We start from the raw sequence: 16941 nt of genomic DNA on the forward strand, positions 1-16941 counted from the left end.
ACTTTCATGGGACCAGTGATTAGTGATGAGTGCCTGAGTGGGTAAACGGAGGCACTGAGTCAATGAAAGAATTCTCTTTGGTCTTTTCAAGAAAAAGCCGAGACAAAACTTGAATTTTTGCTGCTCCCATTCCTTTTATGTAACCTTCTCCCGACTCCCCCGATGTTGATGAGGAAAATCGCACAACCAGGTAGCTGGGTACCAAGGCAAATCCAGGTTTTCAACTTCAGCTGCTCCATCCACCCGTGCAGCTGCCCTTAACTCCTCCCATCTTCACCATAGATCTCTCTCTCCATCGCTACTCTCCTCAAGTCCTTCCTTCTCTTCTATTTCACAGAGAAATCAGACGCAATCAAGAAGGGAATACTTAAATTTCTACCTACAAACATGTCTGAATCCATTCTCACCAGGAGCAGTGAAAGAGGCACCCCTGTTCTTGTCCAAGGCACTATTTATTCCCTTCTTGATTTCAACTCTTTTTTTTTGTTGTTGTTTTGTTTTTTGAGACGGAGTGTCGCTCTTGTTGCCAAGGCTGGAGTGCAATGGCGCGATCTCAGCTCACTGCAACCTCCAGGTTCAAGCAATTCTGCCTCAGCCTCCCAAGTAGCTGGGATTACAGGTGTGTGCCACCACGCCAGGCCGATTTATTTTATTTTTTTTAATATAGAGTCTTGCTCTGTCGTCCAGGCTGGAGTACAATGGCACAATCTCGGCTCACTGCAACCTCCTCCTCCCAGGTTCAAGTGATTCTTGTGCCTCAGCCTCCTGAGTAGCTGGGATTACAGGAGCCCGCCACCATGCCTGGCTAATTTTTGAATTTTTAGTAGAGACAGGGTTTCACCGTGTTGGTCAGGCTGGTCTTGAACTCCTGACCTCAGGTGATCCACCAGCCTCAGACCCCCAAAGTGCTGGGATTACAGGTGTGAGCTACTGCACCCGGCCCCAGCTAATTTTTTGTATTTAGTAGAGATGGGGTTTCACCATGTTATATTTCCTTAGGGCCCTCATTCCGTCACTTCATTTTACAGATGGATATTGGACATGCCAGTCACTCTTCTAGAAACTGGGGATATAGCAGGGAACAAAACAGGCACAATCCCTGCCCTCAGGGAGCTTACATTCTAGTAGAAGCAGGACTAAATAAGTAGAATATGTAATATGTTAGATGGTGCTAAGAGCTATGGGGCACATCAAGCAAGGAGGAGATGTGTTTGGAGAAGGTAACATTCAAGTGATCTGAGGGAGGCTAGGCGTGAACTACACATAAATGTGGGGAAAGAATGTTCTAGGCAGAGGGAAGAGTAGAAACAAAGGTCCTGAGGTGGGAGCGACCTGCCACTTTCAAGGAAGAACAAAGTCAATGTGGCTGGAGTGAAGAGAGAGAAAGATGGGGAAAGAGTGGGAGATGCGATCAGAGAGGTCAGGGAAGGACTCAGCCTGTAGGTCCCCAAGGCCATTCTGAGGACTTTTATGAAGCTACTGGAAGGTTTTAAAACAGAGGTGTCCAATCTTTTGGCTTCCCTGGGTTATGGTAGAAGAAGAATTATTGTCTTGGGCCACACATAAAGATAGCTGATGAGCCTTAAAAAAAATCACACAAAAAAACCTCATGTTTTAAGAAAGTTTACGAATTTGTGTGGGGCCACATTCAAAGCCATCCTGGGCCACATGTGGCCTGCATACTGTGGGTTGGACAAGTTTGTTTTGAGCAGAGGAGGGACACGGATCTGATTTTTGTTTTAACAAAATACCTTTCGCTACTGTGTAGAGAACAGATCTGAAGAGAGCAGAAGCGGGAGACCATTTAGGAGGTCATTGTGAGCATCTGGTTAGTGTGGTAGCAGGACAGGTGATGCAAAGTGGTGGATTTTGTAAGTATTTTGAATGTGGACTAACAGGATTTTCTGATGAATTAGGCAGTGTGGGGAGGAGGGAGGAATTTTTCACCTGAACCTTAACTGAGGAGGGGAAGGCTGTGGTAGGATAATCGCTTGAACCTGGGAGGCAGAGGTTTTGGTGAGCCGAGATGGTGCCACTGTACTCCAGCCTGGGCGACAGAGCGAGACACAGTTTCAAAACAAAAAACATATGTCTACTAGGCATCCAATGGAGATGTCAAGAAAGCAGCCGCATATGCAAGTTTGGTGTGGTCTGGGCTGGCAATAAAAGATTGAGAGTCATCAGCATATGGAAGTTATTTAAAGCCAGGAGATGAGAAGAATTACCAAGGGAGCAAGTGTAGATAGAAAAGATGTGCAAGGACTTAATTCTGGAGCTCTCCAATATGAGCTTGAGATCAGTTGGAACCATCAGAGAGATGGAGGCATAGGACCAGTGTAGTTGAGGAAAAAAAACCCAGGAGATGGTGGTATGCTAAAGGCCAAGAGAAGGAAACTTACCAAGGAGGAGGGAAAGGTCAATTGTGTCAAATGTGGCCCGTAAATTATGTAAGATGAGTTTGAGAATTGATTGATTGATTTTTTTTTGTTTTATGTTTTGTCCCTCCCTTGTCCCCCCACTGGAAAGTATATAGAGCAAAGATAATTGATGGAAGGTCATTGGTGATTTTGACAAGAACAGTTTTGGTGGAGTGGTGCGGGTAAAAGTCTGATTGCGGATGAGTTTAAGAAAGAATGGGAGGAGAGGGATGGCAACAGTATAGACAACTCTTTGGAGGAGTTTTGTTATAAAGGAAGGAGGGAAATTGAATGGGAGCTAAAAGGAGAAGCGAGGTCAAGAAAACTTTTTAAGTGGGAAAAAATAGTTACATGTTATATGCTGACGGGGAAGAGCCAGTAGAGAGTGAAGACTGACAATGCAGTGGGGAGTGAGGAGAATGTCTGAAGAAATGTCCCTGATGAGGGGAGAAGGGATTGGACAGAGTCCAGAAGCAGGGGGGCTGGCTTTGGTTAGAGGACTGATGGCTCATGCAAAGTAAAAAGAGAGAAGGCACGATATTTGGGCATAGATGTGGGAAGGTGGATTGATGTGGGGGAAGCTGGTGGATATTATCTCTTTGTGGCCTTTTTTTTTTTTTCTCTTAGTGAATTAGGAAGCAGGGTCAGTTGACTGTGAGGATGAAGGGGAAAGGCTTAGAAGTTTGAACCTAGAGGTGGAGTTCTAAAAAAGTCACTGAGAGCAGTGATTCTCAAACTTTAGTGTGTATCAAAACCACCTAGAGAGCCTATTAAAGCCCTCCCACAGCCTGGGCAGCATAGAGAGACCCTGTCTCTACAAAAAATAAAAAAATCAGCCGGGTGTGGTGGTGTGTGCTTGTGGTCCAGTTACTCAGGAGGCTGAGATGGGAGGATTGCTTGAGCCTGGGAGGTCAAGGCTGCAGTGAGCTGTGATCGTGCCACTGCACTCCAGCTTGAGCTACAGAGTGAGATGCTATCTCAAAAGAAAAAAAAAAAGCCCTCCCTTCCCTCAGACGTTCTGATTCAGTAGGTCTAGGATGGGCCCAGGAATCTGCATTTCTAACAAGTTCTGGGTGATGCTGCAGTCGCCTGTATGGGGATGACCCTTTGAGAACTACTGTGTGAGAGAGTGGGGCAGTGACTGGACTCGAATTCCCACAAATGCAGTGTGGTTGTCAGGCGGCATCGGGGGCCCAGCTGAGGTTAGAAATCATGACTTGAAAGTGTCTCCAATCACATCCCACTCACAATTGCTTGCACATGTTTGGAGTTCTATCTCTTTAAAACTTCCATTTTCTACTGACTTTTCCTTTGACATATAAAAGGCTCCACACCCTTCCTCTTTAAAAAATGAAAATCTTTAACTTAGGTTCTAGCTCTCCCCTCTTCACAATTCTCTTGGCAGAGTTGTGCATGCTGTATTTCCCACCTCCTAGTCTATGCAGCATCCACAACACATCTGCTCTCCCTCCAACCTCAGGACTCTTCTGTTAGGCATCATTACTGATCTAGATGCTAAATCCAATGGGCACTTTTTAGTTGTAATCAGTCACTTGACCACCTACAAATCTGATAGCTCCAACCATTTCCTCCCTCAGCTGTCTCCTCCTTTAGGTTTTGTGGACACACTGCTTTTCTGGTTTTCCTCCTGACAGCTGTCGCCTCCTCATTTTCCTTTCCCCCTGGTGTTCCTTTATCCTCCTTTCAGGGCAGCGTATAGCACAGTGGTTGTTATATGTGAAGGTCGTAGATTTACTGGGGTAACTTCTGATTTCTCTGGCTCCTAGCTGTGAGACATGAAACATTTATATTTGTTTCTTCATATATTTACAAAAGTGAGGCTGGGCATGGCAGAATGTGCCTGTGGTCCCAGCTGCCTGGGAGGCTGAGGTGGGAGGATGGCTTGAGCTCAGGAGTTTGAGTCCAGCTTGGGCAACATAGGGAGACATTGCCACTTAAAAAAAAAAAAAAGATAGGCCGGGCGCGGTGGCTCACGCCTGTAATCCCAGCACTTTGGGAGGCCGAGGCAGGCGGATCACGCGGTCAGGAGATCGAGACCGTCCTGGCTAACACAGTGAAACCCTGTCTCTACTGAAAATACAAAAAACTTAGCCAGGCGTGGTGGCGGGCGCCTGTAGTCCCAGCTACTCGGGAGGCTGAGGCAGGAGAATGACGTGAACCTGGGAGGCGGAGCTTGCAGTGAACCGAGATCGTGCCACTGCACTCCAGCCTTGGCGACAGAGCGCGACTCCGTCTGAAAAAAAAAAAAAAGATAGTAGTAGCACCTGCTTCACAGGGTTCTCATTTGAAGATCCAATGAGTCAGTATGCATGAAAAGCTTACAACAATGCCTGGCACGTAGTGAGTATGTAAGCATCACTCCGAGTTACTACTCATCTGTCAGGTACTGCTTGTATAGGCTGATGATGCAAAAAATCTGTATTTTCAAGCAGGCCTCATTCCTGAGCAGCAGTCATAATTATCCACCTGCCTCCTGACATCCCTAGATGCCTCATCAGCATCTCAGCCTTGACATGCCCAAACCTTCAACTCAGCATTTTTCACTCAGTTTTCCCCCTTTCTTTATTCCCCACATCCACGAATGGCGCCACCATCTGTCTGGTTCCCTGTTCAGAAATTCGGTAGTTTCTAGCTTCTCTCAGTCCCTTGATTCTTTTTTTTTTTTGTGAGACAGAGTCTTGCTCTGTTGCCCAGGCTGGAGTGCAGTGGTGAGATCTCGGCTCACTGCAACCTTCACCTTCCGGATTCAAGCGATTCTCCTGCCTCAGCCTCCCGAGTAGCTGGGATTACTGGCGCCTGCCACCATGCCCGGCTAATTTTTGTATTTTTGTAGAGATGGGGTTTCGCCATGTTGGCCAGGCTGGTCTCGAACTCCTGACCTCAGGTGATCCACCCGCCTCGGCCTCCCAAAGTGCTGGGATTACACATATGAGCCATTGCTCCTGGCCACAGTCCCTTGATTCTTATAGTGGTATTATCTTATTCTACAGACTCAGATATGCAGGAGCATACATATAACATTGTTTTTTTCTGTAATATAACTACATTTATAATATTTTTTACACACTTTTTATTTTTCTGAGACTGTCTTGCTATGTTGTGCAGGCTAGTCTCGAACTCCAGGGCTTAAAGGATCCTCTGGCCTCAGTCTCCAAGTAGCTGGGATTACAGATGTATGCCACAGTGCCTGGCTCTTATGTTTCTATTCTGAGCCAACTTCTATTCTCCTGGAATGTTGGATGCTTCATTTTAATCCATTGGTGAAATCTCCCCTCCTCTCTCCAGGGATTACCTTAATTCTGGGAGGGTGTCTCATGTATATATTTTGTCAAAGCATTGGCGGAAGTGGGTCCTGTTATTAAGTGGCCACCCAATGTCCTCTGAGATATCCTCTGCCTGGCTCCTGCTTGTATGGCCTCTTTAGGTCTGGTGTCTCTGTGCTACCTCTCAGTTGCTCTTGGACACAGGGTTCATTCTACTGCTCCCATGCCCTGGAGTAGCATGAGAAAGTGTGGCACTGTCTATGGTTCAAGCTGCCTCCACAATAGGCTACCCTCTGCAGCCATGTCTTCTTTTGGGGGGTCTTGTCTCCTTCCTAAGGCTCTACCTTGGATATAGTTCTGGGGCTCCACTGCCATCAGGTCTCAAAAACTTACTTGGGGGTTTTGCTGTCTCTCTGCACTCAGGTGCCTGAGGACAGAACCCACCACTGTCTGTGCTGTCACTACGTTCCTGCTGGCTCTTGTCTGCGAGTTGTGCTCATGCCATGGAACTGGGGTGAAATCAGTGCGAGGCCTTGCTTTACCCAGAGTATTTCCTGCACATCTTCTATCCAGACTGGGAGTCCTTTCTGTTTTCCTAAGGGCCTGCCTAGGCGATTGAAATTCAAAAGTCAGAAGTGGCTGTTTCCCCTCATTTTTGTTGTTGCATCTTTTCACTGAGGCAGTAGCGCAAAAGCTAGGCTGCTCGAGCTGAGGCCATAGGAGAGAAGGGGAAGAAACCACAAATAATATTGTAAGATGTCATCATATCCCCTATATTCAGTGAGCGCCATGGATTCTACGTCTTTAGTCCCCCTAAAATTTCCCCCTTTTCACCCACATTGCTTCTGTCATAGTTTGGGGTTTTATTGTTATGTTTCTTCTGGTTTGAGAGTATTCCCTTCCTAATCACAGGGTTAGGTTGCTGAAACAGTGGGAGGTTTTGCAGATGAAGATCCTTGATAAAAGATAAGATTCAGAAAACTGAATGACCTATGAACTGCCTGATAAATACTGTATCTTCACTAAAATCACAACTAAAATTTAGCACACTAAATAAATTATCAACAACAGATCTGAAATTAGCAGTAGTATGTATTGTGTAATTTCCACATATCCCTGGGTGATTTAATGTTTTTAGGATTTCCCTGCAGTTCCAACAAGAGAGTGGTAAATCCAGTTTGTTTTGATGCAGATGATGTATTGTTAGATATTCTCTTTGGGTCAAATTGCTAATCCAGACATCCAGTACCTTCTGATTTGAGGATTTCCAGTTATTGCCCTCACTGGCCCCATCGTGGTCTTCAAAGCAGCTCTGGGGGACCTGGCTTGAGATTAGATCCTGTGATTTTTGAAACCTTGGTGAGGGGAAGCAGGAAAAACTATTTAAAAGTTGCAGGCCGGACGCGGTGGCTCACGCCTGTAATCCCAGCAGTTTGGGAGGCCGAGGCGGGTGGATCATGAGGTCAAGAGATCGAGACCATCCTGGCCAACATGTTGAAACGCTGTCTTTACTAAAAATACAAAAAATTAGTCGGGCGTGGTGGCAGGTGCCTGTACTCACAGCCATTCGGGAGGCTAAGGCAGGAGAATCACTTGAACCTGGGAGGCAGAGGTTGCAGTGAGCCGAGATTGTGCGCCACTGCACTCCAGCCTGGCAACAGAGCGAGACTCCATCTCAAAAAAAAAAAAAAAAAAGTTACAGCCAGGCGTGGTGACTCACGCCTATAATCCCAGCACTTTGGGAGGCCGAGGTGGGTGGATTGCTTGAGCCCAGTAGTTTGAGGCCAACCTGAGCAATATGGAGAAACCCTGTCTTTACAAAAAATTAGCCAGGAGTGGTGACACGGGCCTGTAGCCTCAGCTACTTGGGAGGCTGAGGTGGGAGGATCACTTGAGCCCGGGAGGAAGAGGTTGCAGTGAGCCGTGATCATGCCACTGCACTCCAGTCTGGATGACAGAGCGAGGCCCTGTCTCAAAAAAAAAAAAAAAAAAAAAAAAAAAAGATGCAAGCGCTTTTCACTTTCTAGAGAAGGAGACTTCAGTTTTTCAGTTCTTCTTGGGGCTGACTGTTCTTTGCTTTGGGAAAATCACTACAAACGGCTTTATTTCCTAAGTACAAAGCCATATCCATCAGTGACCTGAGCGCGGAATGTTAAACGTGTGTGAGTGGGAATTGTGTTTTTATGGCATCTTGCTTTTTAGGGGGTGACGGGGGAGACAGGCGAAATTTCTTCTCCCCGAGTGTCCAGTGCACTGTGTGGAACACTGTTGCTGGGGCTTGGTCCAGCAGGTGTTCACAGGAACTGAGGAGCAAGACAGAGGGCTAGGGAGGGCTTTGCCTCGTCAGAGGGCCAGAGGTGAGAAGGAAGTGGGTGGGCTCTAGACGTAGGGGGCCCGATGGACATTTCTGGGTGTTCTCACTTGACATGTGCTGTAAGCACGTGAGTGGTTTGCTGGGGCTGGGGGCGCTGTGGGTGTGCGATGTCTGTGCTGCTCTGTAGGAGGTGGACTTCTGCTGTCAGCTGTGCTGAGGCAGGAAATAAGGAATGGGGGAGTGGTGGGCCTTGGACTAGCTGTAAAGAGAAACCTCTCCCTCTTCGGGCCTCATGGCGCTATGTCCTGGACTCTGAGGTTGGGGTGTGCTCAGAGCATTCCTGGGCTGAAGGTAAGCTGACTTTTGCCTCAGGGAGCCAGGCAGAGAGGTTCCTATAAAGGCCCTTCCTCTTGTTCCGCCTCCCTACATGAGTGCAGCAACTATGGAGCCGCTCCGCCTTGAGAGGGCAGTGGTTCAGACACCCCATATACACGGTGTAGTCCAGCGTTGTCCAGTAGAACTTTCTGTGATGACGGAGAATGATTTCTGCTCTATCCAGTACGTCAGCTACTGGTCTCATGTGGCCACTGAGCACTTGAAATGTGGTCAGTGTGACTGAGGAACTGAATTTTAAATTTATGTAAATTTAATTGGTTTAAGTTTAGTCTCATGTAGCTAGTGGCTACCATATTGTACAGCAATACAGATGGCAGGAAACTATAAAGCTGTAAAGTTCCAAAGTCTGAGCCCAGAGCAGTGACAATGGCTGTCATCATCATGAGATCACAGAGGATCAAAGAGGCTGAATCACAGCTGGGTAAGTGGTGGAGCTGCCCTAGAAGGCCCTGCAGCAGGAGGGCGCAGTCTCCTGACCAGGCCAGGGCCCCTCTCTGCAGGTGACCACACCACAGAAGGCGCAGTGATCCCCACATGGTGGAAAAAGTATCAGGCCTGTACTGTAAATGGATTACCTGTCCTCTCAGTAACTGTCTGACTTGACTTGACTCTGTCATACCGATCCTCCCTGTCCATCTCAGTCACTATGAGTCTGGAGAGCCCAGGTAATCCCTAATCACCACAGCTCACGTCTCTCCTGTTGCATCTCCTTGTTTGAGCCAAGGCCTCACCCTTTCCTCTCCCCCTGCACCCTCTCGTGGCCCTGGCACTGCTCTGGGCTGAGCAAGCCCCGCTTTGTCCTCAAGCCCTCCTCCAAAGCTTCTCTTGATTTTCTTGGCTTAAGTGAAACTCGCTTTCCCCTAAGGACATCATTCCCCCGAAGCCCTCTGAAACAGAGCCTGCTTTTCTCTTACCCTCACATGCTGCAGAGTCAGGAGGTGGGATATTCATTTGCATGGGCTGCTATACAAATTACTACGACCAGGTGGTTTAAAATAACAACTTCATTCTCTCCTAGTTCTGGAGGCTGGAAGTCTGCAATCAAGGTGTCAGAAGGGCTGTGCTCCCTCTGAAGCCTCTAGGGGAGATCCTTCCTTGCCTCTTCCAGCTTCTGGAGCCTCAGGTGTTTGTTGACTTGTGACTGCATCACTCCAATCTCTGCCTCCATCTTCACGTGGCCTTCTTCTCTCTGTCTCCTGTTTCTCTGTGTCCAACTTTCCCTTGTTTTATAAGGACACTAGTCATTAGATTAGGGCCCACCTCATCTTAACTTGATTACACCTGCAGAGCCTGTTTCCAGGTGCGGTCACTTTGACAGGTGGTGGGGATAAGTGTCTTGCTTACCTCTCTTCTGGTAAGCAGCCCTGCTCTCTGGAGCTCCTGGTGTCTGGTTTTGGTATTGCCATCTTTTGTTGCTGGCAGCTGCTGGCTTCAGGGAACTTCATCTCCTTTACAACTGGCTCCTGGCCCATTGTCTTCCTCTCTGCCCTTCTCCTTCATCATCTTGGGATGGTCAGCAGCCATGTGGACGATCCTTCCAGCTCTCTGGCCTGTCACTTTGGACCTCTTGAATCCCTTTCTCATTGTGGGTCATCTGCCCACCTGCCAGCGTCTTCACGTCCTTACACAGTAGACTCTATGATGCCTCATTAGACTCTCTCCTTTGCCAACTTCCTTCAATTTTTTGCCCCTCCTTCTTTCTGCTGCTCTTGCCTGGAAACACCTGGATCTTTGCTGAAGCCATCTTCTCCACCTCCCTGTGCCTGCACTCATGCAGTTGGAAGATACAGATCACCTGATTAGGTCCACTTTACGTTCAGGACCACAGACCTCAGATGGACATACTCAGCACTGCCCAGCATTTCTATTATGTTTCCCTGGTATGTTTATTTTCCCGCCATATTTTCTATTGCTGTATAACACATGCCCCAAAATCTAGTGGCTAAAAAAATACCCATTTATTTTATTATTATTTTTTAAAAAATGATAGACATGAGGTCTCATATGTTGCCCAGGCTGGTTTCAAACTCCTGAGTTCAAGCAATCCTCCTGCCTCAGCCTCCCAAAGTGCTAGGATTACAGGCATGAGCCACTGCACCTGGACAATATCCATTTCTTATCTTACAGCCTATAGGTCAGAAGTCCTGGTGGGCTCAGCTGGTTCTCTGGTCAGGGTCCCACAAGACCAAAATCAAGGTGTCAGCTGGGCTGGACTCATGTCTGGAGGCTTGGGGCAAGGATCCACTTCCAGGTTCATTCAGGTTGTTGGTAGACTCCAACTCCTCATGGCTGCAGGTGTGTGGCCCCTATTTCCTTGCGTTAAAGAAAAATCTGAGGCACAATAATATTTTTGAGTTTATTTGAGTAAGAAGCAATTGATAAATTGGGAAACACCAAACTGAAGAGGTCTGTTCTGGCGGCAAGCCATCAGGGGCAAGTATTTATGGGGTAAATACAGAAGCAAAACCAATAAATTATTTGGTTGGTTGCAATTATACAATTGCCTTATTTGGCCTATCCTGTTGGAAAGTCCTTGGTTATATAGTATAACTGTGTTGGCTATCTGACTGGTTGAGCCTATGATTTGTTTTTCCTTAATATAGGCATTTATAAGAAAAAAGTCAAGTTTCACTTATGTTTGCAAATCAAGCAAGGTTTAGGTCTCGTTATGAAGCCTCACTGGTTTTGTCTGCTCAGGGATTCTTCAGGCCTAGTATCCCTTTAAATTTACTTTAACAGCTCCCCACTTTTGGTCATTCTCCCAGCAAGCTGAGAGTGTGACCAAACAGTATAGCATTCCTCTCAGTAACCAGGTTACCATTATTGACTAGTTACTGGAACAAAGAATTGTGTAGATGTTGTCATTCTCAACAGTTTCATTGGAATGTAAGGTCAGGTAGTCATCATTATCTGCAGTTGCAGAGTCATCATAGGCTTGAGTGGTGGGGTTGTTGAGTTCTTCTAGTTGTCTAATCCTGACGGCAATTATTTGATGTGTGAGTGGTTAGGGTCTCACCTGAATGCTGCTGGAAAGCATTCAAATCCCTTGAGAGGATACAATGGACTACAGAGATGAAAACCATGATTATAAGGAGAATAATAGCCAAGAATTGAAAATTCTCTGGAGCAGACATTGAGCTCAGGAGTTCAAGACCAGCCTGGCCAACATGGTGAAACCCCATCTCTACTAAAAATACAAAAAGCCAAGAATTAACCCATTAAATAAATCAGTAGATCAGGTAGATCGCACCTATCTGATGAGGAACTTACATTTGTTTAAGATCATTTGAATTGGGGGCAATAATTTCTTTTTTTAAAAAATTATTTCCATAGGTTTTTAGGGGAACAGGTGGTATTTGGTTACATGAGTAAGTTCTTTAGTGGAGATCTGTGAGATTTTGCTGCATCCATCACCTGAGCAGTGTACACTGAACCCAGTTTGTGGTCTTTTATCCCTCACCTTCCTCCCACCCTTTTCCTAGAGTCCCCAAAGTACATTGTATCATTCTTATGCCTTTGTATCCTCATAGCTTAGCTCCCACTTATGATTGAGAACATATGATGTTTGGTTTTCCATTCCTGAGTTACTTCACTTAGAATAATAGTCTCCAGTTCCATCCAGGTTGCTATAAATCCATTAACTCCTTTTTATGGCTGAGTAGTATTCATATATATATATATATATATATGTATATATCAATCACAGTTTCTTTATTCACTCATTGATTGATGGGCGTTTGGGTTGGTTCCATGTTTCTGCAGTTGTGAATTGTGCTGCTATAAACATGCATGTGCAAGTATCTTTTTCATAAAATGACTTGTTTTCTGGGTAGATACTCAATAGTGGGATTGCTGGATCAAATGGTAGTTCTACTTTTAGCTCCTTAAGGAATTTCCACTCTGTTTTCCGTAGTGGTTGTACTAGTTTACATTCCCACCAGCAATGTAGAAGTGTTCCCTGATCACCGCATCCACACCAACATCTATTATTATTATTATTATCATTTTATTTTTTTTTTGAGATGGAGTCTCGCTCTGTCTCCCAGGCTGGAGTGCAGTGGTGCGATCTTGGCTCACTGCAAGCTCTGCCTCCTGGGTTCACGCCATTCTCCTGCCTCAGCCTCCCGAGTAGCTGGGACTACAGGCACCCACCACCACGCCTGGCTAATTTTTGTATTTTTAGTAGAGACGGGTTTCACTGTGTTAGCCAGGATGGTCTCTATCTGCTGACCTTGTGATCCACCCGCCTTGGCCTCCCAAAGTGCTGGAATTACAGGTGTGAGCCACCACACCTGGCCCCCATTATTTTTTGATTATGGCTATTCTTGCAAGAATAAGGATGTATCACACTGTGGTTTTAATTTGCATTTCTCTGATCATTAGTGACGTTGAGCATTTTTTCATACGTTTGTTGGCCATTTGTATATCTTCTTTTGAGAATTGTGTATTCACGTCCTTAGCCCACTTTTTGATGGGATAGTTTGTTTTTTTTTCTTGCTAATTTGTTTGTGTTCCCTGTAGATTCTGGATATTAGTCCTTTTTTGGATGTATAGATTGTGAAGATTTTCTCCCACTCTGTGGGTTGTCTGTTTACTCTGCTGACCGTTCCTTTTGCTGTACAGGAGCTCTTTAGTGTAATTAAGTCCTACCTATTTATCTTTGTTTTTGTTGCATTTGCTTTTGGGTTCTTAGAGATGAAGTCTGCCTAAGCCAATGTCTAGAAGAGTTCTTTTTTCCAATGTTATCTTCTAGAATTTTTATAGTTTCAGGTCTTAGATTTAAGTCCCTGATCCATCTTCAGTTGATTTTGTATAAGGTGAGAGATGAGGATCCAGTTTCATTCTCCTATATGTGGCTTTCCAGTTATCCCATGGGGCAATAGTTTCTAATTTATTGACATAGAAACAACATTTTTTTTTTGAGACAAGGTCTCACTGTGTCACCCAGGCTAGAGTGCAGTGGTGCAATCGAGGCTTACTGCAGCCTTGACCTCCCAGGCACAAGGGATCCTCCTACCTCAGCCTCCCAAGTAGCTAGGACTACAGGCATATGCCACCACACCTGGCTAATTTTTGTATTTTTTTTTTGGAGATGGGGTTTTGCCACAGTGCCCAGGCTGGTCTCAAAACCCTAGGCTCGAGTGATCTACCCACCTTGGCCTTCCAAAGTCCTGGGATTATAAGTGTGAGCCACCATCCCTGGTAAAACATTTTTTTAATCAATAAAAGCACAAGCTCTTCTTTGTTAAACTGTGAGGTATCAAGCACTTCTGTTTTGGAGTACTTTTGAGGCTAAATTGTTCATTTCAGATTATATTGCTCGAAGAGTATTCAAGTTATTCTATGAAAACAAAAGAAAAACAAAGATTAATATTTGGAGCAAATTATGATATAAGTCTTTGTGTCTGGAGGGTCAAGATTTGTAGATTTGAGTTTGAAGTATCTTTAGATGGTGGAATGAAGATGGCATTTGAGAGCTGGTTGTATCATCAGGTGGTGTTCTGGTGAACTCACATAGCAGCAGGCATAAAGGTTGTCTATACATGGTCTGTTGCAGTGATTTTTGCTGAAGTTTGAAGTCATTCAGTTTCCGCTTTTAGGACTTGAGAAAAGGGCAGTTTTAGTTTTTAATGAAACTAGAAAACTTCAGGATTCAATCCAGTTTATAGATGGATAACAAATCTCAAGGAAAATAAACAGGACTAGAATTTGGTAATTGGTGCTCTACAGTTTTCTATTGAAATGTAATCTTTTTAATAGTCACTCTCATTTTTATAAAAAATAGTCACAGATTTTTTTAACAAAATAAGTCTAGTTTCAATAAGGTAGATCTGATTATATAAGTGCAACACAGATATTAATTCCATGTGAGTTTTAAAATATGATATTTTAGTCAGTGCTTTGGTAATATCCAAGGGGCTTTACTGACTTTGTATCCGTCAACTTCAGTTTTTTAAAACTATGTGGTATCAGCAGTCCCTTAGCCACCCCGGCTGATGTCTCAGTAAGTTGTATGCCTCTACAGTCCACTGGCTTTGGGCTCAGTTCAGCACTAGGACTCGCCTAGGAGTTGCAGTCCTTGTGGCCTAGACTGCCTTTCAAGTTTCTTTAGAGCTCCAGAGCACTTTAGCCCATGCTGGCGAGGCTTGTGGGGACTCAAGTTCATGCTGCTGGGATTGGCAATTCCCCTCTGGCTAGGGCTGCTTTAAATGCTCCCCCCCATGGGTGGGCATTAACTGAGTTTGGTCTGGTTTTGTTTTCTGCTATAACAGGGCACCACTGAGTTCAGTACTTCAAAATTGCTGTGCTCTACCTTTCCCCAGTGCACAGAAACACTCTCCACACCAAGCTGCTGCTGCTGGGGGATGGAGGGATGGCGTCAGCGATTCAAGACTGTTTTTCCTACCTGTTCAGCGCTTCTTTCAGCGATATGAAGTTAAATCCAGGTACTGTGAGTGCTCACCTGATTTTTGGTTCTTATGAAGGTGCTTTGTGTGTGTGTGTGTGTGTGTGTAGATAGTTGTTAAATTGGTGTCCTTGCCAGGGAGGAGGGGACAATTAGTGGAGTCTCTTATTCTGCCATCTTGCTCTTCCTCAGTATGCCCTTTCTTGCAGATCTTTTATAACTCTATATTTGTTCAGTTTGCATCTTACTTGTTTTCTTCTTTATTATTCTGGAACAATCATCTTGTTTTTAAGATAACATCATTCTCTTTTTCCTTTAAAGGAAACACATTCCTTATGTACTTTTTCTTGCTAAAAACACACCTACTTTTAAAATACAGTTTTTATATACAGTTGTTTTCTTTCTTTCTTTTTTTTTTTGGAGTATTCTTTTGTCACCCAGGCTGGAATGCAGTGGTTCAATCTCAGCAGCTCACTTCAGCCTCTGCCTCTCAGGTTCAAATGATTCTTGTGCCTCAGCCTCCCAAGTAGCTGGGATTACAGGTGTGTGCCACCACACCCAGCTATTTTTTTTTTCTGTTTTTAGTAGAGATAGGGTTTTGCCATGTTGGCCAGGCTAGTCTTGAACTCCTGGCCTTAAGTGATTCACCTGCCTTGGCTTCCCAAAGTGCTAGAATTACAGGCTTGAGCCCTGCACCCAGCTGAGTTATTTTCTTTCATCTTTACTACTTCTAGTAGTCTTTATTACATACATTAATTTGAATTATTTTTTATTTTTTGAGATGAGGTCTCTGTCACCCGGACTGGGAGTGCAGTGGTGTGATCTTGCCTCACTGTAACCTCCGCCTTCTGGGCTCAAGTAATCCTTCTACTTCAGCCTCCTTAGTAGCTGGGACCACAGATGTACACCACCATGCTGGGTGAATTTTTTATTTTTGGTAGAAAGGGGGTTTTACCATGGCACCTAGGTGTTCCCCCCCCCCCCCCCTTTGAGACAGGGTCTCGCTTTGTTGCTCAGGCTGGAGTGCAGTGGCATGATCTCGGCACACTGAACCTCTGCCTCTGGGGCTCAAGCCATCTTCCCACCTCAGTCTCCCAAGTAGCTGGGACTATGTGCCACCAAGCCTGGCTAATTTTTAAAATTTTTTGTAGAGATGGGGTCTCACTATGTTGCCCAGGCTGGTCTTGAACTCTTGGGCTCAAGTGAATTAGAATCCTTAAACATTTTTTTTTTTAGAGACAGGGTCTTGGTCTGTCACCCAGGCTGGAGTGTAGTGATGTGATCATGGCTCACTGCAGCCTCATCCTGGACTCAAGCAATCCTTCCACATCAGCCTCCTAAGTAGCTGGGACTACAGGTGCACACCACTGCACCCAGCTATTTAAACATTTTTTTGTAGAGACAAAGTCTTATTATGTTGCCCAGGCCAGTTTCAAACTCGTGGGCTCAAGTGATTCTCTTGCTCTGGCCTCCCAAAGTGCTAGGATTACAGACGTGACCCACCACACCCAGCCTAAAATTCTTAACCCCTAGTAACCTTAATATCTAGTGAAAATTCCTTTCTAGTGAAAAGGAAGCACATGATTTTGTAATTTTGATTTTTATAATTTTATTTATTTTTATATTTTATTTTTGGCCTTTATTATTAGTTTTAATTGACAAATAATGGTTGTATGTATTTATGGGATACAGTGTAATATTTCAATACATGTATACAATGTAATCAGGGTAATTAGCATATCCATTACCTCAAACATTTATCATTTCTTTCTGTTGAGAACATTCAAAATCTGCTCCTCTAGCTTAATAATTATTGTATTAATAATACAATTGTTGTTGGTTATAGTCACTCTGTTGTGCGATAAAACACTAAAAGTTATTTCTCCTGTCTAACTGTACTTCTGTATCCATTAACCAACCTTTGACTATTCCCCTATTTCCCCTACCCTCCCCAGCCTCTAGTAACAAGTATTCTAATCTCTACTTCTACAGGATCAATGTTTTTAGCTTCTACATATGAATGATAACAGTGTCACTTATCTTTCTCTGCTTGGCTTATTTTACCTAATATAATGTCCTCCAAGCTCATCTATGTTGCCACAAACAACAGCGTTTCTTTTCTTT

At 44.8% G+C, this 16941-nt stretch overlaps 1 protein-coding gene across 48 annotated transcripts in view; it reads left to right on the forward strand.

The window, feature by feature from the left end:
* LOC129048798 (uncharacterized) overlaps nucleotides 1–16941 on the forward strand; it is a 163639-nt gene that overhangs the window by 450 nt on the left and 146248 nt on the right. For 5 of the 48 annotated variants that reach the window (XR_010135570.1, XR_010135598.1, XR_010135571.1 and 2 more), the window contains exons 1-3: nucleotides 8846–9076; nucleotides 9430–10291; nucleotides 14684–14857. Coding sequence is in view for 5 of the 48 variants with exons in the window: in XM_063711464.1 (XP_063567534.1) it covers nucleotides 9058–9076; nucleotides 10232–10291; nucleotides 14735–14857 (202 nt within the window). In the remaining 43 variants the exon portion in view is untranslated. Of the gene's footprint in view, nucleotides 1–337; nucleotides 620–8819; nucleotides 9077–9429; nucleotides 10292–11271; nucleotides 11651–14683; nucleotides 14858–16941 lie in introns of those variants that run through there. The other 43 variants (XR_010135607.1, XR_010135593.1, XR_010135606.1 and 40 more) reach the window with 26 other exon arrangements.

The sequence above is a fragment of the Pongo abelii genome, chromosome 9 (assembly GCF_028885655.2).
Source record: "Pongo abelii isolate AG06213 chromosome 9, NHGRI_mPonAbe1-v2.0_pri, whole genome shotgun sequence".
In the NCBI taxonomy this organism is placed as follows: Eukaryota; Metazoa; Chordata; class Mammalia; order Primates; family Hominidae; genus Pongo; species Pongo abelii.